The sequence below is a fragment of the Tursiops truncatus genome, chromosome 8, assembly GCF_011762595.2.
Source record: "Tursiops truncatus isolate mTurTru1 chromosome 8, mTurTru1.mat.Y, whole genome shotgun sequence".
NCBI lineage: Eukaryota > Metazoa > Chordata > Mammalia > Artiodactyla > Delphinidae > Tursiops > Tursiops truncatus.
The window spans coordinates 54862599-54888244 of NC_047041.1; the positions used below are offsets into that span (position 1 = coordinate 54862599).

The window sequence follows — 25646 nt, forward strand, 5'->3', positions numbered from 1 at the left end:
ACAAATTAGAAAAAGGAACCAACAGAAATTCTGGAGATGAAATATACAATTATTAAAATGAAAACGTCATGGAAAAAGTATAAAGGTTCCTAAAAAATTAAAAATAAAGCTACCATATGGTCCAGCAATCCCACTTCTGGGTATATATCCAAAGGGAATAAAATCAGTATCTCTAAGAGATATTTGTACTCCATGTTCATTGCAGCATTATTCCCAATAGCTAAGACATTTGTCCATCAACAAATGAATGGATAAAGAAAATGTGTGTGTATGTGTGTTTTATATATATATATATACAATGGAATATTATTCAGCTTTTAAAAATAAGGAAATTCTGTCATTTTCAACAACATGGTTGAATCTGGAGGACATTATGCTAAGTGAAATAAGACACAGAAAGAAAAACATTGCATGATCTCACTTATATGTGGAATCTAAAACAGGAGAACTCATGAAAGCAGAGTAGAATGGTGGTTGCCAGGGGCTAGGAAAATGGGGGAGATGTTGGTAAATAAGTTTTTTTAAAACTTCACTAGAGGGGCTCAACAGCGAATCTGAGAATGCAGAAGATGGAATCAGTGAACTTGAAGATAAGACAACTGAAATTATCCAGTCTGAGGAGCAGAAAGAGAAAAGAATGAAGAAAAATGAGCAGAGCCTAAAAGGCTGGTGGAACACTAGCAAACAGATCAATATATTCATTATGGGAGTCCCAGAAGGAGAAGAAAGAGAGGGAAGGGCAGAAAGAATATTTGAATAAATAATAACTGAAAACTCCCCAAGTCTAATGACAAACACATGAATCTACACATTCAAGAAGTTCAATGAACTCCAAGTAGATAAAGTTACAGATCCACACTAAGACACATCATAATCAAACTGTCAAAAGACAAAGAGACAATCTTGAAAGAAGAAGAGGGCAGCAACTTGTCATGTACAAAGACTCTTCAATAAGATTAACAGCCAATTTCTCACCAGAAACCATGGAGCCCAGAAGGCAGTGGGATGACATATTTAAAGTGCTGAAAGAAAAAAAAAAAAAAAACCTGTCAATCAGGAATTCAATATCTGGCAAAACTGTCAAAAATAAGGGAGAAATTAAGACATTTCCAGACAAACAAAAGCTAAGGGACTTAATTACCACTAGTTCTTCCCTAAAAGAAATGCTAAAGGGAGTCCTTCGGGTTAAAACAAAAGGCCTCTCAACAGTAACTTGAAGCCATATGAAGAAATAAATAAATAAAGATAAAGATATACATAGGCAAATACAAAAGCTATTATTATTATAATTTTGGTTTGCAACTCTACTTTTTACTTCTTACATAAAAGACAAATGCATTAAAAAATTATAAATGTTATTGAGCACACAATGTATAAAGATGTAATTTGTGATTACAACATAAAGAAGGGATGAAGTTTTATAGGGGCAGAGTTTTGTATGCTATCAAAGTTAAGTCAGTATCAATTCAAACTAGATTGCTATAATTTTAGGATATTCAATGTAATCCCCATGGTAACCACATGGTAACCACAAAGGAAATATCTAAATATCTAAAAAATATACTCAAAGGAATTGAGAAGGGAATCAAAACATTTCACTACAAATAATGAACTAAACACAAAAGAAGGCTGTAATGGAGGAAATGGAGGATAAAAAAGGTATAAGACATATGGAAAACAAACACCATATGGCAAAAGTCCTTCCTTATTAATAATTACATTAAATGTAAATGGATTAAACTCTCCATTCAAAAATATTGGCAGATTGAATTAAAAAAAGATCAAATCTGCTATACACAAGAGACTCATTTTAGATCCAAAGACACAAATAGATTGTAAGTGAAAGGATAGAAAAATATACTCCATGCAAATGGTGACCAAAAGAGAGCTGAGGTGACTAAACTAAATATCAGACAAAATAGACTTTAAGTAAAAACTGTTAAGAGACAAAGAAGCACAATATACACTGATAAAAGGGTTGATTCATCAAAAACACAAAACAATTATAAGGATATATACACCAAACAGAGTTCCAGAATACAAGAGGCAAGTATTAATAAAACTGAAGGGAGAAATAGTTCCACAATAGAGACTTGTGGAGACTTCAGTACACCACTTTCAATCATGGATAGAACATCTATGGGAATGAAGCTAGAAATCAATAAAAGAAGTAAAACTGAAAAATTCACAAATATGTAGAAATTAAACAACACACTCATATAACCAACAGTTGAAGAAATCACAAGAAAAACTAGAAAATATCTGAATTAATGAAAAAAAAAAAAACCCAACATACCAAAGTGTAGGGAATATAGCAAAAGCAATGCACAGGGAAATTTATAGCTGTAAATACCTACATTAAAAAGAAAGCTCTCAAATCAATAACCTAACCTTACATCTTGAGGGACTAGAAAAAGAAGAAAAGCTAAGACCAAAGCTAGCAAAAGAAAGGAAATAATAAAGAATAGAATGGAGATAAATTAAACAGAGAATAGAAAAACAATAGAATCAATGAAGCCAAAAGTCAGTTATTGGAAGAGAAAACTGGCAACGCGTTAAGTACTGACAAAAAAAAAAAAAAAAAAACCTATAAAGATCCTTATGCAATATAGTTTACAGTAGGTAACTAATAATAAGTGCTTAGTAAACACGTTTCTCCCAAAATGCTAGAGGAACCTAGCAGTGGGGGAGGGGGTGGGGGAGGAATGAATCCTCCTTGAAGAGATCTGGACAGTCCTAGTGAAGGAGGTGAAATTCAAGCTGGGCTTTGAGAAATGAGTGAGACTTTCTAATGCAGAGCATAATGTGTGTGCAGTGGGGGAGATAGGCAGTAGGCCAGGGTAGTGAAATGAGTTAAGAATCTAGAAATGTAGGTTGAAGCTTTGGCTAAGACCCTTGAATGCCAGCTTCATACTACAGTACTGGGGAACCACTGAAGATGTTAGAGAAAAAGGACATAAGGAGATGAGACTAGCATCAGAAAATAAATGTTAAATATATTTTTCTGCTCCAATGGACCAACATAACTCCAAATATTTTGTAAATGTATTAATTCATTTTACCAGCTCTAATGGCTTAAAACTTAATGACTTCTCGTTGTTCTTAGAAAAAAGACCCAAACCTTTATAATAAGCTGCAAGATCCATATAGTTTGGTCTCCACCTTCCGCTCCCACCACGCTCACTGCCCTTGCTCTCCATGCTGCTGTCACACTGGCCTAAGTTCCCCTTCCACCACAAGGGTTTTTATCTGCTGTCCATCTACTGGACAGCTGTCCCCCTCCTCTATGCCTAGTTCAATCCTCTTCCTTAAGATTACACTTTAAACAATCCTTCCTGAGGGAAACTCCCCAACTTCCCATTTATATGCTATCATGGCACTATTTCCCTGTCATGGCATTTAGCACTGAATACATTTAGGTGTGATCTTTGATGAACATATCTCCTTTGCTAGGCTGAAGCTCCATGAGGACAGGGGCTTCTCCCCCTGGCTGACAATTGTATCCCCGATGTCAGCCCAAAGAAAGTACCCAGTAACTATTTATTTGAAGGAAGAGAAAGAAAAGTCAGAAAGAACCACTTGGGAGGAATATTACTCATGTCTTTTTTAAAAGTAGGAATTATAATTCATTCCATCTTCTGCTGTTTTAAGCCTCTTAGAGCTTGTCCAAACTCACATGGCTTGTCAGGATTCAAACCAAGGCTTGTTGGGTTTTTTGTTTTGTTTTCAAAGCAAGCACATGTTTTCAGTTACAGTGTATACATAAGCAAGGAAGAGAGAAAAAGGCAGAGTGAGCCTTCTCACAAGTACAAAATCTAGTGTTTCTTTTTTCAATATATATATAGGTCGTCAAACCTCACTTACTTAAAGGCTTACAAACCTGCAAGCAGAGGCAGAAGACTTTTTTCACTATCCTTTCTTGGAAAGGCCTTGCTTATATGGTGCTTTTTTACTCCACTTTCTCTTATCAGGAGCTTGTGACACATAATTAAACTCAAACTGAATTGAGCACCTCTGTTTGAGGCACGTAAGGCTGGTGAAAAGATAGTGTTATAGACAAACGCCAAGTTCCTCTGTCCTTCCAAAGGCTTCTGTCCTTCCTCTGTCCTTCTGTGTGAAGGCAAGTAAGGGGGGCAAAAAGATCGTGTTATAGACCAACACCAAGTTCCTCTGTCCTTCCAAAGGCCAGTCCTGTGTCTGGTGGCACACACTCCTCTAGAGAAAGCAGCAACTTGTGTGACTTGGCACCATACCTATTAGCTCATAATTTGTGAGTTTTGGTACATCATTTTTCTCCAAGCCCTCAGTTTTCTATTTATAGAGGAGTGGTATAAATACTAGACTTAAAAAAATACAGCTCGTAACTCTGTGCCTGGCATTTTTTTGAGATGAATCTGCTTTTTAAAAAATGCCTGAAATTTTACATAAACTATTTCATTTAGTCTTCACAATAATCCTATGGGGTCAGAAACATTCACTTTGTATTATGGGGAATGTGACTTCCTCAAGTTCACATGACCAATAAACAGAGGAGCCTGGGACTCAAATACAGACCACCTGACCACTATTTCCTTTGCACTATCCCAGGTGCTACTGAGGTCTCCTAGCCCAGCAGGCTATTGACAGAACCTCACAAAGAAATGTATTTAAAGGCATTTTCAACTATAAAGCTCTGTACAGTTTTAAGGATGTTAAGCAATTTGTTACATTAGAGGAAGAACGAGAACCTGATTAAGATTTTAAGGGTGATGAATTAATTTCCAGAAAACAGCTTACTTTTCTCTTTAAGAGTAGTAATATTTCTGTACTTCAAAAGCTCTCAATTTAAATAATAAAATAGAAAATAATTCAATTGAGAAATTGGCAAAGGACATTTCTCCATAGATGTATGAACAGCCAATAAGCACATGAAAAAAATGCTCATCATTAGCCATCAGGGAAATGTAAATCAGAACCACAATGAGGTACCACTTCATACACTAGCATGGCTATAATTAAAAAGGCAAATTATAGCAAGTGTTGGTTAAGATGCAGAGAAATTGGAACTCTCCTACACTGCTGGCAAGGATGTAAAATGTGTAGTCACTGTGGAAAAGAGTTTGGCAGTTCCTCACAGTGTTAAAAATACTTACCATATGACCCAGCAATTGCACTCCTAGATATTTACCCAAGAGAACTGAAAATTTATGTAAAACTTGTACACAAATGTTCGTAACAGCATTATTCATAAGAGCGCAAAAGTGGAAACAACCCAAATGCCCATCAACTGATGAATGGATAAAATGTGGTATATCCACACAATGGACTATTACTGAGCCACAAAAAGTAAGGGAGCACTGATACATGCTACAACATCAACCTTGAAAACACTATACTAAGTGAAAGAAGCTAGTCACAAAAGACCACATATTGTATGATTCCATTTATATGAAATGTCCAGAATAGGCAAATCCATAGAGACAGCAATTAGTTTAGCGGATGCCTAGGGCTAGGGTGGTGGTGGTTTCAGGGGTACAGGGTTTCTTTTGGGGTTACGCAAATGCTCTAAAATTGACTGTTGTGATGACTGCCGAACTCTGTGAATATACTAAAAAACCACTGAACTGTATACTTTAAATGGGTGAATTGTATGACATGTGAATTAATCTCAATAAAACTACTTTTTTTTTAAGTTCTCTAAGTTCACCATAAACTGCATCTGCAGTACAAAGTATTTATCAACGTTTACTTTAAACCAAATGGATTTTTCTTATCACTGTCTTTAACAGTTAGGGTTTATTAATTTTGTAGCATTTGCATTGTAATCTCTGAATATCTTTCACGTGGATGACTTAAATTTACATTTAACTTATGGACTTAAACATATGAAATACTAATAGATCTAATGTTAAGACTTTCAATAAAAGTATGCCTGGAGATGGCATCACCACCCACCTACCTAATCAAGAAATCTAAGAGCCACTCTTGTTACCTCTTTCCTTTAGCCTTCGTATCCATTTCATCAGCAGGTAACCTTGTTTATCAACTCCATTAGGGTAGGATTTTCTGTTTATTCACTACGGTATATTCCTGGTGCTTAGAATGGCACCTGGCACACAGAAGATGCTTAATTAATATTTGTCGAATAAACTGAAATTCATGCTCTCCTTGAAATTAACAACTTTAAAAGAAAAAAGATTATATCCCACACTTGATAGTTTGTTAAAATATATACTAATTTTTAAAAATGAAGACTATGGAAATTTCATTTGCCATTTCAGTTGCTGAAACATATTAAGGCTAAATTCTCAAAGGGACACAGGTATGCTATGGTGCCAGAATATGTAGAAGTAGAACATAATGACTTTATTCAAGTTTGCTCTTGTTACCTGATGCATGAATATTTAAAAGATATTTTATAAAAACTTACATCTGTAAGTAATGGACTGACCATAACAGAGGGCTTAACCTGGAATACATGGATAGGCTTAGGGGCCCATGAACCCCTAAAAATGTATGCAAAACCTAACGTGTATATTGGCATGTGTATCTTTTTGGTGAGAGAGTTCATAGTATAATTAGATTTTCAAAGAAGTCTATGACCCAAGAGGTTAAAAAAAATTACTTAACTAGAAACAGTCACAAAGTCTTTTCAACGTGAATTTGTACAACAAAATAATAACCAAGAGCTCCATCTATGGGTATAAGTCCTTATCACGTAGCAGAAATAATGACAACTACCAGAGATCAGTGCATCTTGTGAATGCTTGTGTTTAAATCTTCAGTGTCACTTCAGTGGGAATTTATTAACTACAGGGTCACAGTTTTTTTTTCCAGATACAGATGTAAAAATTCGGAGACCATTGATGAATTCTACTTACAGTACTTCAGCACCAAAAAATTGGGCAGTTATGCTGATATATGTATGTACAGTTCAACATTTGTCAGTCTTAAAACGCTTATTTATAGTGAAATCTATATAAAACCGTTAAAAATTTTTCTATTTACATTTAAAAAAAATGAAAAGTATAGTTTCCTTTGCCACAACTTGTCAAAACTGACTCTTACCCTCCCACCCTCTTACCCCTCACTCTACTTGTGACAGACAGTGATCACAAGACCAAACATATTGCTTTAACAAATGTGTCCTAAAAAGGTAGAATGTTTAAAACCATTACATTTAGAACTGTAAATGAACTTTTTATACATTTCAAAGGGGGGTAAACAAAATTATGTAAAAGTTATTTTCAAAGTCTCAGTCCAACATGAATGTGCAATTTCAATGTTAAGATAGCATCATATGAATAATTTGTTTTCCTGAACATAACTGAACATTTCCTTTGGATCAGAAAATGTTTCTTTTCCTCTGTTTCACAATGAAACATTTTCTCATTAAGTTTTCTTAAAGGAGAAGAGGGAGGTTTGGAGATGGAAAAGGTAGGCAATCCCAGCGTACAGGAAATTTGTCAGAAGGAATATGGCCTGCTTTGAAATGTTTACATTTAAATAAATAGAAGGCAAGTGTGCTGCCTAGAGCACAAAGGAACAACAACACAATAAATTAGCATACAATTGGTGAGAATGTACAAGCCACCCAAAAAGTATTTCCCACGGGTTAGGGACCTGATTTCTACCATCTAACAAGGTTTCTTTAATGCCAGTATTAAAGAACTAGTTATTTTATAAAATATGAACTGAGCAGATGTAAAATGTTAACCAATTCAGCACTTGCAGGGATTTGCAAAAACATACAAGATTTAAAAAAAAACTGTTCCTGACACACTGTTTCAAAATACAAACTATTCACATTCTCCTTTTTTGATGGTGTTTTGCTCAGTAGAAACCAGCTGAGGAACATTCACAGGAAAAGTCGCTTTCCACTGCAAGACAAACTTTTCCATTAGCCATGGTCCGACAGAGAAAGAATATCATGTCTCACGTCACTGTAGATGTGCATCTTTTTCTTTTTTCAAAAAGAAGTATATTCCCCTGTGAATTTTATCTTGTTTTAAAATGCTACTCCTGCAGCAATCCTTGTTCAAACACTGCTGTTTCAGGGTCCACAGTCTAAGCATGGGCAAAGTGCTCTCTTTAGACATCAAAATACAAGGGCTTCCCTGGACACTTGGTAACCAAGTAGGTTTTAAAGTGCACTCCTGTGTCCAAAACACTAGGACCGTTCAGCAGAACTCTGAGAGGGGCTGGGTTCGGTTCCCTCTTCTGTGCTACTGTCTATGTCCTGCTCCATTGCCGTCTCATCGTCATCCAACTGCTGACTGGTGAAGTTGTTTAGCTCAAGGAGCCCGCTGGGCTCTACTACCACATTGGAGCTGGAGTGGCAAGGAATAGCATACTGGGGAATGGCCTGAAAGAGAAGACACAGGAGAGCTTTACAGTTTAAAAAAAAAAAAAAGGTGACAGAAGGATTTCCTCAACAATAAGGAAGGAAAAAAGGAAACTGACATTAATTGGACAACTACTAGATGCCAGGCACTGTGCTAGATGCTTAATATTATTCCCATTTTACAAATGAGGAAACTAAGATAGTAAGCGACTTAATCAAGGTCACACAGTTGGTCAGTGTTAATGCCAGGATGCCATGATTCAAACCCAAGTCCTCTACAACTCAAAGTGATCTTTCTACTCCTTAATGGTGCCTCTTCTAACAAAGGAGGCTGAAGTCTGGGCCTAATTCAAGAGACAGACTTTGAAGGACATTTTTATTTGGTCATTAAGCATATTTTAAATGTAAATGTAATCAGATTTTGCTTATTATTATCTGTAAGATGAATGATTAATCTGCTGATACCATAATATATTTTAAGCCCTTTGGTAGTTCAAAGGGGAAGTTATTTGTTTGGGTCACATAATAACAATCTTTATTGAAAATAAGACTAGGGAGGACAAAACTGTCTTTTGAACAATAAAAATACCAATAGATAAACACATATTAGGCCATATTGCCTTGTCAGATTCTTTTTTCTCAACTTTATTATATACCTTCTTAAAAGGTATATCAGTTCATATCATACTTAAAACTCTACAATTGTTTCCTATTGTACTTGCTATGAAATCAAAAGCCTTACCATGGATGGCTCCAGCCTTATGCCAAACTCACTGGTACCATAGGGTGTTTGCACTAGTTCTTCCCTTCTTCCTGGAATACTCCTCCTCCAAATCCTTACATGGTTGGTTCCATCTTGTCATCTGCATCTTAGCTCAAATGGTTAGAGTAAAAGGCTTTGAAAAGCCTTTCTTCTATGAAAGGAAACCAGAGTACTGGCTCGATCCCACCCCCCACTCCTATTATGTTCTGTTACATTTTCTTCATTGCATTTATCATCTCTTTGTTTTCTTCTCACCCTTAGAATGTAAGATCCAAGACAGTACGGACCAGAGCACAGAACTCGACTATCTTTTTCAGTGTTAGATGCCCATAACTTTAAACAGGGCCCAGCACACATTAGATGCTCAATAAATACTTTCCAAATGAATAATGTATCTTTAACATAAAAACCCCAGAGCAAAGCTGAATATCAGCACTTTGAAAATATACCTAACCAAAACAACCATCTACTGAGGGAAGATGCAAATTTAAGTTTAATACTATCAAGAAAATAGTGTAAGATGCCTAGGCATTGATTCTAGGGTGCTGAAGTTTTTTTGTTTTTCCTCCCTCACCCTCCTGCCCCTGTTCCATATAGCTAATCATTGTGAAAAAGTCTCAGGTAGGGTCAGAATTTTAGTTCAGCTCTGGCTTTGACTTGCTGTGGACCTCTGAAAAAGTCACTTCACTTCCTTGAGCTTTAGTTTAATCTTGTGTAAAATAAGATAATTAGAGAAGATATGCTCTAAAGATCATTGCAGTTCTAAAATTCTATCAATTCCACATATATAGACTCCTTCAGAACAGAAGATACATTCCTTTTGTTTACTCCTCTATCCTCACAACTAGCACAGTGCCTGGAAGACAGAGGTTAAATAATACATGTGGAATGAATGAATGAATGAATAAATGAAATACAGATTATCTGTCTACAAAGCGTTTAATATTAAACATGCTGAATTTTTACAGAATAGTTTTTAAGGAATCAAAGAACTTCTGCAGACTTCCTTCACTCATGTCAATAGGTTCTTTACTAAATCAGTAAAAATCAATACTTTGGGTCAAAGCTAAGCATAACTAGTGAGACCTGAAAATGTTCTAACCGTATATTAGTGATGATTATAATAACAGAAGCTATCCTTATTGAGTATTACTCTGTATCAGACACTTAACCAGCTGCTTTATATACATTTTCTCAATCCTCAAAACAACCCTGTGAGTTAAGTGTTATTGTTTCCATTTCATCACAGGGACAGAGGTTAACTCTGTTGCTCCAAGCCACAATGTGGTTAAGGAGTACAGGTGAGATTCAAATCTAGGCATTTCTGACTCCAAAAGCTTGGTTCTTAATCACTATGCTGCTCTTCCCTCTGGCACAGCAACCCAGCATATGGTACATGCTAAAAGTTAGTTGATATTCTTGTAGAGAACCCACTCATTAGCTGTCATCCTTGATACATGAAGCAAATTACATTTTCACCCCTTTTCACAAAGTACAGAAAATAATTTCTAAATAAGTTATTCAAAATTATTTTCAGTTTAGTGAGTATACCAATTTAAACTCCCAGGAGCCACAGTAAATTTTAGTAAAAATAGTAATAGCTACCATTTATTGGGCAATCACTACAAGCCAGGTACTGTGCTAGGTGCTTCATCTCAATTTTGTGTAATCCTTATGTCAATCGTGTAAAGTAGGCATTCCTTACTCCCATTTTACTGATGAGGAAACGAAGGCACAGTGAGGTTAAGTAGTCTTGCCCAAAGTCACACAGTGAATGGCAAAGCCAGGAAACTTCGTTTTTCACCAAACCCTACCTCTGCAGGTGGAAAGAAAACGTAACAAATCCTTTGGTCAAGGATTATTTAGTTCACTAACATTTGTTCTGACAGGAAGGAACAAATTATTTGAATAATTTAATGGCCAGATCTATTTGCATTTAAGCATTTCCCCCATATTAAGTTAAATCATATTTGGATTAATATTGGTCAATTTGCATTCTCTCATGGCTTGGCATCGCAGGAAAGGCAAAATTTACTATAGGAACACCTAAGTCACACAATAGTGAGTCTACGGTAAATACTAGACTATCCACGTTTCAATACATCCAAATTCTCAATTAACTAAAATGTGCTGCTCTGACACCTTCCAAGCAAAAACGATAAATGTCAAGAGAACAACCTGATACCTTGCAAGGAGAGAGGGAAATAAAACACAACTTCTAAAAGCTACTCTGGACCCAGTGTAACTTTTCAGTCTGGACCTGTTATACAAGATGACAGATGAGTTTTAAAATGAAGGGAATGTGAGGCATAGTTAGATCTACTGTCAATGAATAATCCATCATGTTCACTAGCCTGTACTTACCAGGGCAGGACAGTAACCATAATAAGATTTTTCAATAACACAATGATTGAAATAAAAAGCAAAGCTTTACGGTTAATCTCAGGTTAGACATAAAATTAAATTACTAAGAAACATTTTCTTACAACATGTTTCTCCAGACATTTCAGTTAATTAAGGTTTTATTGTCCTGAAAACCATAAATTTGGATCAAGAACTGTGTTTCTGCAAGGAAAGGGTCCCTGAAACTAACTTGAAATAGGAGTACAATCCAGTTATATCCCAGAAGTACAAACTACTTATATTCTTTGGGCAAAGACTGGGGAGCCCAAAGTTTGACCTGGGAAGTTGCTGATCTTGTAGGTTGACTTGCTGAGTCAACACTGGCAAGTGTGGCTTGCATCTATGAATCAAGCAGACACATGGGCCCAGGGCCCTTGACTGCCTCTAAGGTGTGCTGTTGTGACAATATCCATCAATTTTCTAGGACTTTGTTTCAGAAAATAAGTATAAATTTGTAACAGGTAGTAAACCAAGTTTGTCATATGCCATCTCAAAGATAAATCTCTTTCCAATTTTGGCTTGACTTTTCCTGTGACATCCCAAAACACACCAAACCCACAACCCCCAATATGCTCAAGATTTCTGGTGTTCCTTCCGATTCTTACCTGGATGATAATTTCTGCTGGGCTCTCTTCAGCTTTCTTTTGGACTACATTCTGAATACGCATGAACTGGCCTGTCGTAGGCACTCCTGGTGCATCGATTTTCCTTGTCGTTAGGGGAGGGCCAACAGCAGATGGACTTGAACAGGACTCTCTACATTTCTGTTGCTGGGGAGTGGAATTCGCCATCCCTGCCACCACCACATGGGTGGAGGGTAATGATCCTGCTTCACCAGTGAGCATACTAGTGGCAAGAGCCTTCTTTGGGGGATCCACTACCATATGCTCTACATTTGTATCAATCTGAGCTTCCATCAAAGACATTTTCAAAATGTCTGACACTGCTGTCTTCTCAGAGGCCTGAATGGGAGATATGCTTGTAACTGGTGATGTCAACTTAGGCACAGAACTGCCACCAGTTATCTTTGTAACTGTGGGAGGCTGGCGCCCCTCAAAAGTTATCTTTGTAACAGAGGATCCTTGGGTTATAACTGGCTGCTCCACCTGAAAACAAATTGGGGTTGTGTGTGTTACAGCTACATATCTTTGAGAAAACCTATCAAACACCCCAGACAATATGGCAAAAGAAACATTCGTGCGGTATACTAGGAAGATATTTTGAAGCTCGGTGTTTTAAGAAGAGGGCTGATGGGAAAGTATCTGATTACTTGTCAGAAACCTAGTAAAAGAGGAGGGGTCAAAAGAACCTTTGTTCAGCCAGCCAAGGTTCATAACAGTAAAGGAAAAAAAAGTCACAGCAGCCTTGTTTTCCTTTGGGATTTACATCCCCACACAGTATACCTTCAACCGATCTCAAGTTATTTCATATAATCTTCAGCTTTTTAAAATAAAAAGTAGGGTTTTTTTTCAATCTTCTGCTTCAAAATACATTTATACAAACATATTCTATATATATGTATTTATAATACACACATACATCACTTCAAAGCCACTGATTTTCCATAATATAATTTTTTTTCAATATTCACAGATAATTCCTCCAAAATCTAGAAGATAAATCTAGAAGATAAATTTATTAACCAAATAGTGATGATGTAAAACTACAAAGGAAGATGGTCAATGAAGCTCCTTAAAAGACTATATTTTACTTAGCATTATTGCCACAGAAATAGAGTTTACAGGCATGGAAATAAATATTTTATACCTAAAAATTAAAAATAATTTAGGGATATCGCTTCTAGGCACTGTTGATCAATGCTGAAGTTATTTCATTAAAAACTGCCTGGAAAATCAAGTTCTGAGAGCTATGCTTTTTTTTCTTCCTATATTAACGCGTGCATTTCTTCCCTAATGTCAACCTTCTGATGGGGTAAAGTAATACCAGTGTAATGAGGCTTTTGAGTTTCCTCTTGCCAGGAGAATGCACTGCTAATCACGATAGGGCCGTGATGTTCTCATTTTTTCCGTGAACAGAGAAGTTTAACTTTGCATGCTATCAATATTCCGTTACCTGGCTTGCCGGCTGTTTCTCTGACGAGGCTGGGAGCGGCATTTGGCTCTGGGGGGTTTGGGGCTGCACGTAGATTTTTGGTTGGTTCGGAGCCTGCTGCAGTTTGGGGAGCTGCTGCGTGGTTTTCACTGCAAGCACCTGTACTACAGTTTGTGGGGGCTGTGCCATTAAGGTAGGAAGCTGCCTGTCTTTGGCCACCATGGGATGCTGTGTGTGCTGTACATCTGGCTTGGGCTGTGCTTGTTCTTGCTGGAGAGGGGTGAGTTTTTGATGCCTGATGGAAAGCTGGGGCATTTGCGGGAGTTTGTGCTGGAGCTGGTCTGCCTGCAGGTGGATGGTCTGCTTCTGTTTAGTCTGGAAGCACTGCAGAGTTTTCACTTGCAGCTGAGTCTGTTCCAGCTGTGGCTGGCTAAGTTTCTGCTGTTTAGCTGACTGTGACTGAGTCAGGGCAGATCGATAAAACAGACCTGTCTGAGGGTCTAAAGTGTCCATCTCTTCAACCTCGCCCTCCTCAGTTCCAAGTTCCTCGCTGTGTTTGGTAAAAGCAGTGTGACTGCTTAATGCCTAAGTAAAAAAGGCACAAAGTAAGAATGAAATAAGAAAAACACCTATATTGCTACATTTTCCTCAAATTGGAAAAGACTTGATTACAAGAATCATTCAAAAAAATTTCAGAAGGGAGAACCTAAAAAGACCAAAAAACCCCAAGGTTTCTAAACCTAAAGGGGGCCTTAGATTGAAACTCTTATAATTTCAACTCTTAGTACTTCAACATTAAGTACTGCAAAAACTGGCCAAACTCACTGCAATAAGCAAAGTCCTAGAGGGCCCAGAACTTATAGGTAAGAGAAATAAGGATGCCCTGCAAGCACAGCACGACACAGAAAAAGAAAAGGCTCCCTGGCTCAGGACACAGCTCTCCAGCCTGGTCATCAGAGCTCTTCACCTGTCCAAAGGAAGAACGCAGCAACCCAGGAGTGAGGCAGCCAGAGAAAAGCCAAGGTTCAGAGAAGCCCACTTTGGCCGTGTGCCCATCCATCCAGCACGGTCCAGAGGTAGGCGTTATCTGAAGGCCGTGCCCATCCCAGTCCCCACAGAGGGCCTCTCGGCTCCGAGTGGAGACGGTTCGTCAGGCTTCACGCCAAGGTCTGCATGAACTGCTCGCTGCCCCAGCCCTCCTCGCTCTTTGCTTGGGTTCTAGGCCCACCAGGCAATGGCTCCCCAGAGACCTGGCTCCCAGGAGGGAAGGAGACCGGGGAGGGGACAAGAGTGTTCCTATCAGTAGAAAGGGAGATGGCCTGGTGTCAGTTATAACAGTGTTGGGAGGAGGCAGCGATCTTGAGTGACATGGTTAGGGTCAGCTGTCCGACCTCTCTGGGTGTCTTGAGGAAGGTCAATGTCAGGACAGCCAGACGAGGGCCAGACTCCAGGCTGAGAGCAGACACCCAGCAAAACCTCTGGCCATCTGGCTTCCCTCACTGACAGAAGATCCACCCCAACCCCATCCTTCCCACTGCCTTGTCAAAGGCTACACATCTACTCTAAACTTTAAAACTTTGAGATTCAACTGAAACCCTGCCCTATCTCATAATGACCTTACGCATATAGGTTTTTAATTCAACAATTTCTTCACTGCCTTTCCGGTAGTTTGCCTGTAATTAGGGTCAACCTCTACCAGCTGAGTAATGATAATTTATGTGGCTACTAATAATAAGTCATGCTTAAATCTGATATTTATGATATAACTTTATAATAGAGGCAGGATGCTTTGGGTTTAAATCCTGGCTCTGCCACCCAGAATAGGTTATTTAATTTCTATGAGCATGAGTTTCCTCATTTGTAAGAGAGATAATTCACCCACCTTGCAGGATCATACCAAGAATTAAACAAGTTAAAGTATTTAAAGCTCAAAGCACAGTATCTGGCACAAAATCAATGTCATCAATATATTTTTTCCTTTTCCCCATTACCCTTGGTCCCAGATTTTCTGTTTCATACTAATTCATTCTCCTTCCTGTGAGTCTCTTCCTCAACTGATCACATACAGTAAAAGAAGTAAAATATTCAATAAATATGTTAAAAAATGAAAGAAGTCAAATATTTATTTACCTACTTAATGTTTCCATAAGGATTCATTATAAAAGCAAAGAGTAAAACAAATGAAAAACCCAGCAACAGCAACAAACAGCTAAACAAGCCAAATTCTGTTTCATCTGAAAATCTTACCTCAGTGATAAATCCTTCCATAACAATAAAATACATAGAAACAGTGACCAATTCTGATGTCATAGATTCATCTAGATAGCCTCACCCTTTTGAAATGTTAAGAGTTCACAGAAGATCCAAGAATACTATTTCTTAATTACTTTCTGGTGTTAAGACTCTCAGTTCATTTCCCTTACTCACTCCTCACAGATGAAAGAACTATATACAAACACTCCTCAACTCAGTTATTTCCCCTCTTATAAAAGGAGATGAAACTAAACCTTATTTCAGGAAGGAGGCAGTTACAGAAGGTAGGAGGAAAAAGAAGAGATACAACCTGCTGCATGATGTGGGTGATTGCTCCAGGGGAAGATGCTGGGATGGACTTCACCACCACCGAAGTCTGTGTTGCAGTCTGTGACTGAGCCACGTGTTGGAGGAGGGTCCGCTGAGGCTGGGAGGGCTGCTGGGGCTGGGAGCGATGGCTGACTGAAAATAGAGAAGGTGATGATATTTCTCTAGAAATCACCACAGCATCTGTAACCAGCAGTCATTTGAAACAAACGTCTGTGAGATTGCATCACAGAGAGAAAGTGTGGTACTAGGAGGCAGAAGACCAGAGTCTGCCCACTTATGAGCTGTGTGACTCTGAAAAAGTCACTTAGCTTCTCTGAGACTCTGTGTCCTCATCTGTAAAACGGGAATAACAGAGCTATTAGAAGGATGAGATGAGAAATGTATGTGGAAGCACTGTGAAAACTATTATCACAAAGGAGGAACAAATCCCTTAAAGTTATATCCTCTTGTGAGTTGTACTCTTTCTCCAGTGACCTTTACCCCATTAAGGTAACAAAACAACAATCAGTTTCTGCAATCAAATCCCAGACTAATATCTTTAAGGACAGTGAGACAGTACAAGTTCTTTAATCTCTTGGTCCCCGTTCCAGATGCAATACAAAAACCAGAAGCATTCACTCCTTTATATATAAAGTGACACTGTCTCATATCCTAAAGATGTAAGAGGTCAAGGTGATACTGCAGAAAGAGAACTGGACCAAGAGTCACAACTGGATTCTGTCCCGCTCTGCCACCAACCAGCTATGTGAATTTGAAGAGGTCACTTAAACTCTATGTTATTAACCTCTAAAATTTAGAGGTTTTATTTGTGTTTGTTTTATTTTTGTTTTTTTATTGGGATAAAAACTTATTTTTTAGAAGAGGACCAAATGAAGTAATGAATTGAAAATGGTCCTTAAATTGTTAAGTACTAAAATATAAAGTTAACAAAATAACAGAAAAGTCAGTGTTCTTTCTTTCATCTATTCAAATTTAGCTCATCTGACACAAATGAGTGAGAGTATAGTTTAGGAAACAACCCCACCTCTTAGTCTCTTGCTACAAGGTCCCATGGAGCAAACTATACATTTATATTTACATTTATATACAGATGTAAAACGATACATCTATGTTGATGCCAAACTACCATTTTTAATCAGCCTCAATTTCAACTTTTTTTTTCTTTTTTAAATGTATTTATTTTTGGCTGCGTTGGGTCTTGGTTGCTGTATGCAGGCTTTCTCTAGTTGTGACGAGCGGGGGCTACTCTGTTGAAGTGCGTGGGCTTCTCATTGCTATGGCTTCTCTTGTCACGGAGCACGGGCTCTAGGCACGCAGGCTTCAGTAGTTGTGGCGTGCGGGCTCAGTAGTTCTGGCGCACGGCCTTAGTTGCTCCACGACGTGGGATCTTCCTGGTCCAGGGCTCGAACCCGTGTCCCCTGCATTGGCAGGCGGATTCTCAACCACTGTGCCACCAGGGAAGTCTTCTCAATTTCAACTTTTTAAACAGTATAAACAATTATCACTTCTTATTCTACAGACCTTTAAAAATGCTTATGGTCACTAGGAAACCAACTTTTTGAATCAGGAACAGATTAAAACAAATCTGTAAAATTAGCTAAGGATTTTGAGAGTATCAAAACTCTCTCAATAATCCGTGGTTCTAATTCTCATATATCTTGATCTACAATTTCAAGTAGTAGTGGTTCCATACTTTAAAAAGTCATAGTGGAGTGACCCAGGGTAAGGTGAACACTACAAAAATCAGTGTAAAAGTGCCATTTATGTGTTACAGTACAGAACTTTAAAACTAGCCAGTGAAATATAAACAAGCTTTATTTTTATAACATATTCTATCTAAATTCACAAATGCAGTTTTTCTATTGTTGCTATACATATGCCTACATGTGATATGAGGTTATAGGTAGCACCAGCAGTATTCTTTTATAAATGTACTACAGTATCTTACTGTATTTCACAATATGCTTTATATGTACATTTTAAATTATATGTGTTAATAAAATCTTTCATATGTGTTCAATCAAACTGAAAAAAGGTTTATATTAAAATAAGTATTGAATCATTTATAATATAACTGAAAAAGAGAAAAAACAAATCATACTAATAATATTAAAATTAAGCAAGCAAATTAATGAAGTTTTTTACTGATGTAAGCATCATCAGAAATGAATGACATTTGAAAAATAAATAGTACATAAATATAATTTCTGATGAAATTATCAGATTATATGGCAGATTTCTGTTGCCCACACTAATCTTCATAATTATTACATTAAATTTATTAAGAAATGAAATGGATTTAATAGATGATCAGCTAAAACCATTTAAAAATAATCCTCATTCAAGACACTATAAATCTCTTCATAGTAATTCCCCAGAGTGCAGAAAAGTTAGAGAAAAATAATATCCACTGCAGGATGATACAAGAGGCCAGGGCCAGGAAGCTGGCTTTGAAGTCAAAGAAAAAACTCAGTGAGGCTGAGGATATATATGATGGGAGGAGATTATGGAAGGGAGGTCACAGAGTGCATACTTGGAAAACAGCTGAAGTGACCTTAACTGGGCCATGTAAACACCATAAAACAGTCACTTATTTCTTTAAACAACTCATTTTTCCAATGTCAAACTGCTCATTTCTGAGAAAGAATCCTAGTATTCTGCAAAAGGAAAGTCTCTCTCCCTTTCACTGAGTAGAGCTTACCTTTCCTCTACCAGATCAGAGTAGAGCGCATCCATTTAAGTGGTTCCCCCTCAAACAATCATATTTTACCTTAGGTTATACTACAAATGGATGCACACCACTTACCTAGAAGGGGAAAAGCAACCTCTGTCCCCTCATCAGTGCGTTCTGAAAAGGATAAGTAAGGGAAGAAATCATAGGTCTTTTCATCTATTTACTGTTTGATAATCTAGTCTATCCCCAGAGGTTATTATTGATTTCCCCAACATACTATGCTCTGCTTTTTGCTAAATAGCTCTAAAGAAAGATACTAGATGGCTTTCCATAATCTTTAATTGGATTTTCCCTTTAGGCAATTTTAACCCATTAATCTTAACAATATCTCCTAAAATGATACCAAAGAATTCCTTTTCCACTTTGTTATTTACATCCTTCAAATATTTGTAACTTTATGTTCTTTTTTAATCACTGCTAAAGAAAACGTAAGACAGGTGTTCTTTACATACTGCCTCATAAATTATCTCTCCTAACCCCTAATTATTCACATTGTTACTCTCTGAACTATTTCAAATCTCAAGGTAATGAAGTGTCCAAAACAGAAAGCAGTATTCCAGGTGTGGTCTCACCAGAATATGAAAGAATCTATTATCCTTCTTGCTCCACTTCTCTACATATGCCATCCAAAAACCTCAATAGTGTTTTGCTGCCAGACCACATTTTAAACAAATACCTAATGTGCTTTCCACCAGAACTCCTAAGTATTTACAGGGATTTAAAATTTTCCACTTTTCTTTATATTTTAAAAAAATTATTTTAATTTTCCACATTTTTTTCTTTACATTTTCTTTACATTTAAAAAAAGAAAGAGGCTTTTATACCTTATTTCTCCCTTGACCCACCTCCCCTTCCCCAAAACTAAAAAATCCAGATGCATATGAATATTTATTCTTATATAAAAGATATTCTATCCTCTCACTGCAACTATTGCCCTATGTTCACAGATGTTATTTATGGCCAACTTGCAGTTTTATGTTACTAGCAAACTTTCTAACAACCTATTGATTTTTTCCCCCTGGTCATTAAAGACAGGGTAAATCCCAAGGACAATGTGAATTTGCTCTCAGAGAAAACTGGAAGAGATCTAGAAATATAAAAAATATATTCTCCCCAAAACAACCATCTCATGAAATCCAGATATGTAGCTCTCCTACCTTAATACTGCTTTTTAAGAGGACACCTACCAGTAGTGATGTATTCAGCAACTAGTTCGGACTCTACCACGGCAATTGATGGACTCTCAGGAGAATGTCTCTTTTCCTGGGTCATCTGAATAGGCACTGCCATTTGACTCAAGTCAATAGTGGGTTGTCTTGGTTTAGATTCCAATTTTTCCTTTACTGTATAAAAAAGTCAGGGGAAAAATTAACTTTTATTACAAACAAGTACTAAAACCAGAGTTGTTCTCGGGAATAATGAACAAGACCTCTGGGGTGCCACATGGGCAGTAACTAAGGAGTCAGTGAATTGAAAACAAAAAAGCAGACTGCTATGTATGGCTGTAGAGTGCACAACTTGTGCAACCATACCCAGTAGCCTAGCAAGAACTCATATGCAATCAGACTAAAATCCGCCCCTATTATCACTAGGCCAAACAATTGCATCTGTTTCCCCTGTACATACTCCCCTTAGAACATTTCCTTTACCCTTCTTCAAGGCGGTACCTGGTATTGTGGAGTTCACCAACCTGAAAACAAAGGGTGAGTAAGCAGTACACAGCATGATTTGCTCTAGGGCACACCTGCCCAGAAGAGCACAACACAGTGAATAGTGACCAGTTTAATTTGATCTATTAAAAATTCAAGATAATCTCCAAAGAAATGTTACAATATTTTTAGTGACTCTTAAAGAATAAAAATTTTCAGTGTCAGGAAAATATGGCCTCTCTGTTACTGCAAAAATGTCAATGGAATGGTCTGGAGTCAAGAATGGTTTCCATGGATAGAATAACTTTCTATATTATCACTTTTTCTACAAAATCATTTGGTTTCTACCCTCTATAAGGCTTTAATGGAAATAGCTGAGTATGTAAAAGATAAGGAGCTGAGGAAATGCCTAAAGCCAAAAATAACACCAATAGAAAGATTAACCAAAGACTTACAATAAAAGCTAGTATTCTTTGGGTAGTGTTGAGTGGATGTTACAAACAAATAGTAACCAGTAATTAAGTACACTGAATGATCATTCAGATTATTCTCACCAAGCATATAATGTAACAAAATCAAGATAATCATTTAAACAAAGAAAGCAAAACAAAACCAAAGGAATACAAAAGTCACCCCACAAATAGAGAGGACATTGAACTAGGAATCAAAAGACATGGACTCTCACTCTGCCACTAACCAACTGGGTAACCTCTCTAGGTCTCGGTTTATTTATCCATAATGAAAGGGTTGGATGAGATCATCGCTAAGGTCCCTTAAATACTCTGACAATATTTGACCTATTATAATAAAAGTCAGTATAACTAACACAGTTTTGCCTAGAGCTTATCAAAGATATTTAGTAACTAGAAATACTGATTGGATCTTGTTAAATAAGAATAGCTTTGCATGGAAGCTCAAGTTGTTAAATTACACAAAGAAGTATGAAGATAAAAAAACAAATTAGAATGCTAGCAAGGCCATTAATGGTGTTTTAGGACCACAAAACTGTCCCATCAATATCAAGGAGGATGGCAGGGGCCCTCCAATCTGCCTCCTACTATTCTTGAATAGAACTGGCAACTGTACTGCATTTATCTCCGTGCTAAGAACTCATAGACCTACTCCTTTCTGGTGACAAAAGGCAACAGGATTGTCCATTTTAAGCAGGAGACAGAGAAGAAAGAGCTCTGCCATTTTTTTCTTCTTTCTACTGATTATAGTCTGTCTATCCTTCAGTACTCCTGTGAACATCCTAATGAACTGACAAGTAAACAGACTGCACCAATGATTATAGACAAGTCCAGAGGGGGGAAATGTGCTCAAATAATAACAAAGAAAATATAACAGTAGTAGTATTTTAGCACAACCCATCTCTAGAGAAAACATGCTTCATTCAATTGAGCATGTGAATTCATACCTGTTGTCTGTTGGAGTTCTAACAGAGCTTTGATTGTTGAAGTAGCTGATTGTGATTCACTGGATACATCCTGATAAATTATGGTGGGGCTAGTCTCCATTGCAATCTCATGTTCTGACCAATCCTGACGCCGGGAAGCAATTACATGAACTACAGGCTGGGAATCTGTTTTATATTAGTTAAAAAAAAAAAACCCTATAAACAAAGTTTCTCTTAAAAAAAAACAATTTGTTTTTTTTTTAATCTTTGTTTTACTATAAACTTCATGCTTTATCTCCCCAAGAAGACTGTAAGCCCCCAGAGGGCATAATGTCTTTCATGTCTGTATTCACTTATTCATTCACTCACTGATTCAACAGACTAGGCACCCATGTGCCTGAGTCAACATTTGGCACTGAGGATATAAAGGAGCTCACAGAATAATCAAAGGATGCTCAAGAAGCACACAATCTGGTTGGAGAGACAGACATGTAAAGAGACAAATTACAATTCAATGTTATAATTGCTATAATAAATAGGTGTGCGTTTGTGTGGGTGGGTGCATGTTTGTGTACAGTAAGAACAAAACGCTGTATGAGTCTTGTTTTCCCCACTGCACCTAAAAATGTGTTCTGTATTATAACCTGAGCATTCAGTGAACACTTATTGGATGGCTGAGTTACTGAAAGGAAATCCTGTCCATGACAACAAGAATGGATAAATGATCTAGAAGTAGCATGATATGACACGTATAACATTTGGAGTTCAAAGGCTTACGTTACAGTCCTAGCTCTATCAATTATCAGCAAGTTAATTCTCTGGGTCTCAGTATCATTATTTCTAAAATGGCAACACTAAAATTACCTCTCTACCTCACAGGATTTCTAAGGATATAATGAAATGACATACATAAAAGAGCTTTATAAACTATGAAGGACAATAGAAGTGTTTTATTTTGTTGTTGTGGGTTGAAAAGTTCTAAGCCTTTTTGTTAGTTTCCAAATAAATTATAGCCCTAACTCAAGGCGTATTATATTCATGCTATATAAGTATGCATGTAAATACTAAATACACATCAAATCAAACAACAAATTATTTATTGAGTTTTCCGTCTACAGAATAAGTAGGTTGTATTAGACTATTGTTAAGTTCCTACACTCCTTGGTCCAAGATACCACACAGGAAATTATACAGGCTATAGAAGCATGACTCTTACTCGCAAGTTTAGATTATAATGGAGGAGACATAAAATAAAGATATACATATAGCTTTGTATTTTGGGATAAAGTCAAATGATTAGGGCAAATAGGGCAACTATATAGAAAGAAAAAGACTATTGTGAATTGGAATGGTCAGTGAAAGCATCACAGAAAAGAATTCATGCAGCCCTAAAACCAAGAATAAACAACTTAAGTTCAACCTTCTATGAACTTTGTATTTTCAAAAACCACAAAGTTGTCCAAAAAGGTAAAGCGGGGGGGGGGGGGGGGGGAATGACTCTTAAAAAAACAAAAACAAAAAAACTGTCTTCCTAAAGAAAACAAAATCAATATACAAAATATCTGGAATTTTTATTTACCATTAACAAATTGTATTTCCGCTCCCCACCCTAGCCTCTAAACACTAGGTAGAATATATACCACACCAGGGATGTATAATTTCCATTAAACTTAAAAAAAATCTAGATGACTGAAGGACAATATCCCGTAGTAATATCAAATGCCACATGAGGCATGTAACAGTTTTTCTTTACTCATTCTAAGTTGATATATAGAATTTAAACTTAAGAGAACTGATTATATTAGGGAATCATTAGTTTTATATAAACTAAGTTCTCAATTTTAAGAATTTCTCATGATGCTATAAGTACCCCTGGCTAGGTGAGAGGACCTATAGGCAAAGAATGACTTTGCAACCCAACTCTGTAAAATACACACACTGAATACCCAGAAGAAAGCAAAAACTGCACCGGTAGAGAGATAAGGTAGAATAAGACTGGAAAAGGAGAACAAATTTCCACATGGGACCACCTGTCAGAGACATCACCCCACATAACATCATCCCATAGGGACTGGGGAGATTGGTCTTTCTCTTTCTGCCCATACTCAGAAAGTGTAGCTGACCATACAAAGCACCAATGCAGCAACCCCAAATGCTGTGACACAGAATGAGGGTGTGAACCTAAATGTGAAAAACATTCCTTGAGTGATTTTCCTCTCTACTTTTGGCTTATGCTTAGACTAGATAAATCTACTGCCTACCAAATCTGATGCTGGGGTCAGAGTGCAATGACTGAGACACCAGGAGCCTGATCTAACAGTTCCATTTGATTATGCAGTGTGCATCCATCTAGACTTTCCTATGTCTCTTGAGGATGATGGCCTACTGACCCTCAGATATCTTTCCCCACAGGTCATTTAACAAATATTTATTGGGCATCTACTACATGTTAGGTACTAGAGATAAACACTGTATTGCTATATTCAAAGGCAGATTCAGGCATCTCTATGGAAGAATGTCTCCTATGTCTTTACAATAAAAAGCCTATATCACATTTGCAAAGAATCATAAGATCTCTCAGCTAGAAAAGACAATCTAAAAGTATACTATCATCAATGATAGTATGATCATTGATAGATGATGATATCATCAACTATCATCAAGTAATACTATCATCAATCCTATGCTAAAATCTTCAAAATATCCCTAACAATCTAGGAATCCCACACCACAGAACTCACTGTTTTCTAAGACAGTTTCTTTCCATCTTTGCACTGTTAGGACAATTAGAAAATTTTCTTATATAGAGTGGAAACAGGTCTTCTGATCGCTACTCAATGGTTCTAGTTCTGTCCATGTACCTACCAAAGACCAATTCTTTTCCCTCTTCCATGTCACAGTCCTCAAGATAACTGACAACAGTTCCGTGTCCCCCACAACCCCACCCAATTTTCATCTTCTCTTCTCCATGATAAATGTCCTTTCTCCACCTACCATTCTTCATATAAAATGATTCCCAGATGCCTTATGCATCTAAACCATCTCTTCTAAACTAAACCCAAGATGTCTATATCCCTTCCATGATATAATAGGTACCTTCCCTCTGAAGTACTGTCATAAAGCCCAAGGTCTTCACAGTATTTAACTGCTTATACAGCTTTGCCCCACATGTTCCAGAGAACATTAATTCCTCAAGATGTTCTGCAAAAGGGACTTCCCTGGTGGCGCAGTGGTTAAGAATCTGCCTGCCGATGCAGGGGACACGGGTTCGAGCCCTGGTCCGGGAAGATCCCACATGCCGCAGAGCAACTAAGCCCCTGCGCCACAACTGCTGACCCTGTGCTCTAGAGCCCACAAGCCACAACTACTGAATCCGCATGCCTACAGCCCGTACTCCGCCACAAGAAAAGCCACTACGATGAGAAGCGTGCGCACCACAATGAAGAGTAGCTCCCACTCATCGCAACTAGAGAAAGCCCGTGAGCAGCAACAGACCCAACACAGCCAAAAGTAAATAAATAATTTTTTTTTAAAAAGATGTTCTGCAAAAGAAGGGTTCCATGGCCAAAAAAGTTGGGGGCATTTTACATTATATCCTTCATCTTTCACAACATATATTAGCATATAATGGCTCTGAAAAGTTCTGCAATAAGTACGTTTTGCTTAACCTCGATTTATTCCTCACCCTCACCATGACCTACCAAGATCATGAAGCTTCTGGAAAAACCATCCTAGAAACCAAG

General features: G+C 37.4%; 1 protein-coding gene across 13 annotated transcripts in view; it reads right to left on the reverse strand.

Annotated features, from left to right (window-relative positions):
• Positions 1–6324: 6324 nt before the first annotated feature.
• Positions 6325–25646, reverse strand: part of EMSY (EMSY transcriptional repressor, BRCA2 interacting) — an 81322-nt gene continuing 62000 nt past the window's right edge. For 7 of the 13 annotated variants that reach the window (XM_033862235.2, XM_073808416.1, XM_033862232.2 and 4 more), the window contains 7 exons: positions 21925–22089; positions 20046–20201; positions 18931–18972; positions 16105–16256; positions 13563–14126; positions 12095–12595; positions 6325–8344 (listed from right to left, as the gene is read on the reverse strand). In XM_033862235.2, the coding sequence (XP_033718126.1) occupies positions 8150–8344; positions 12095–12595; positions 13563–14126; positions 16105–16256; positions 18931–18972; positions 20046–20201; positions 21925–22089 (1775 nt within the window). In that variant the 3' untranslated portion in view covers positions 6325–8149. Of the gene's footprint in view, positions 8345–10691; positions 10903–12094; positions 12596–13178; positions 14127–16104; positions 16257–18930; positions 18973–20045; positions 20202–21924; positions 22090–25646 lie in introns of those variants that run through there. The other 6 variants (XM_073808417.1, XM_033862234.2, XR_004527876.2 and 3 more) reach the window with 5 other exon arrangements.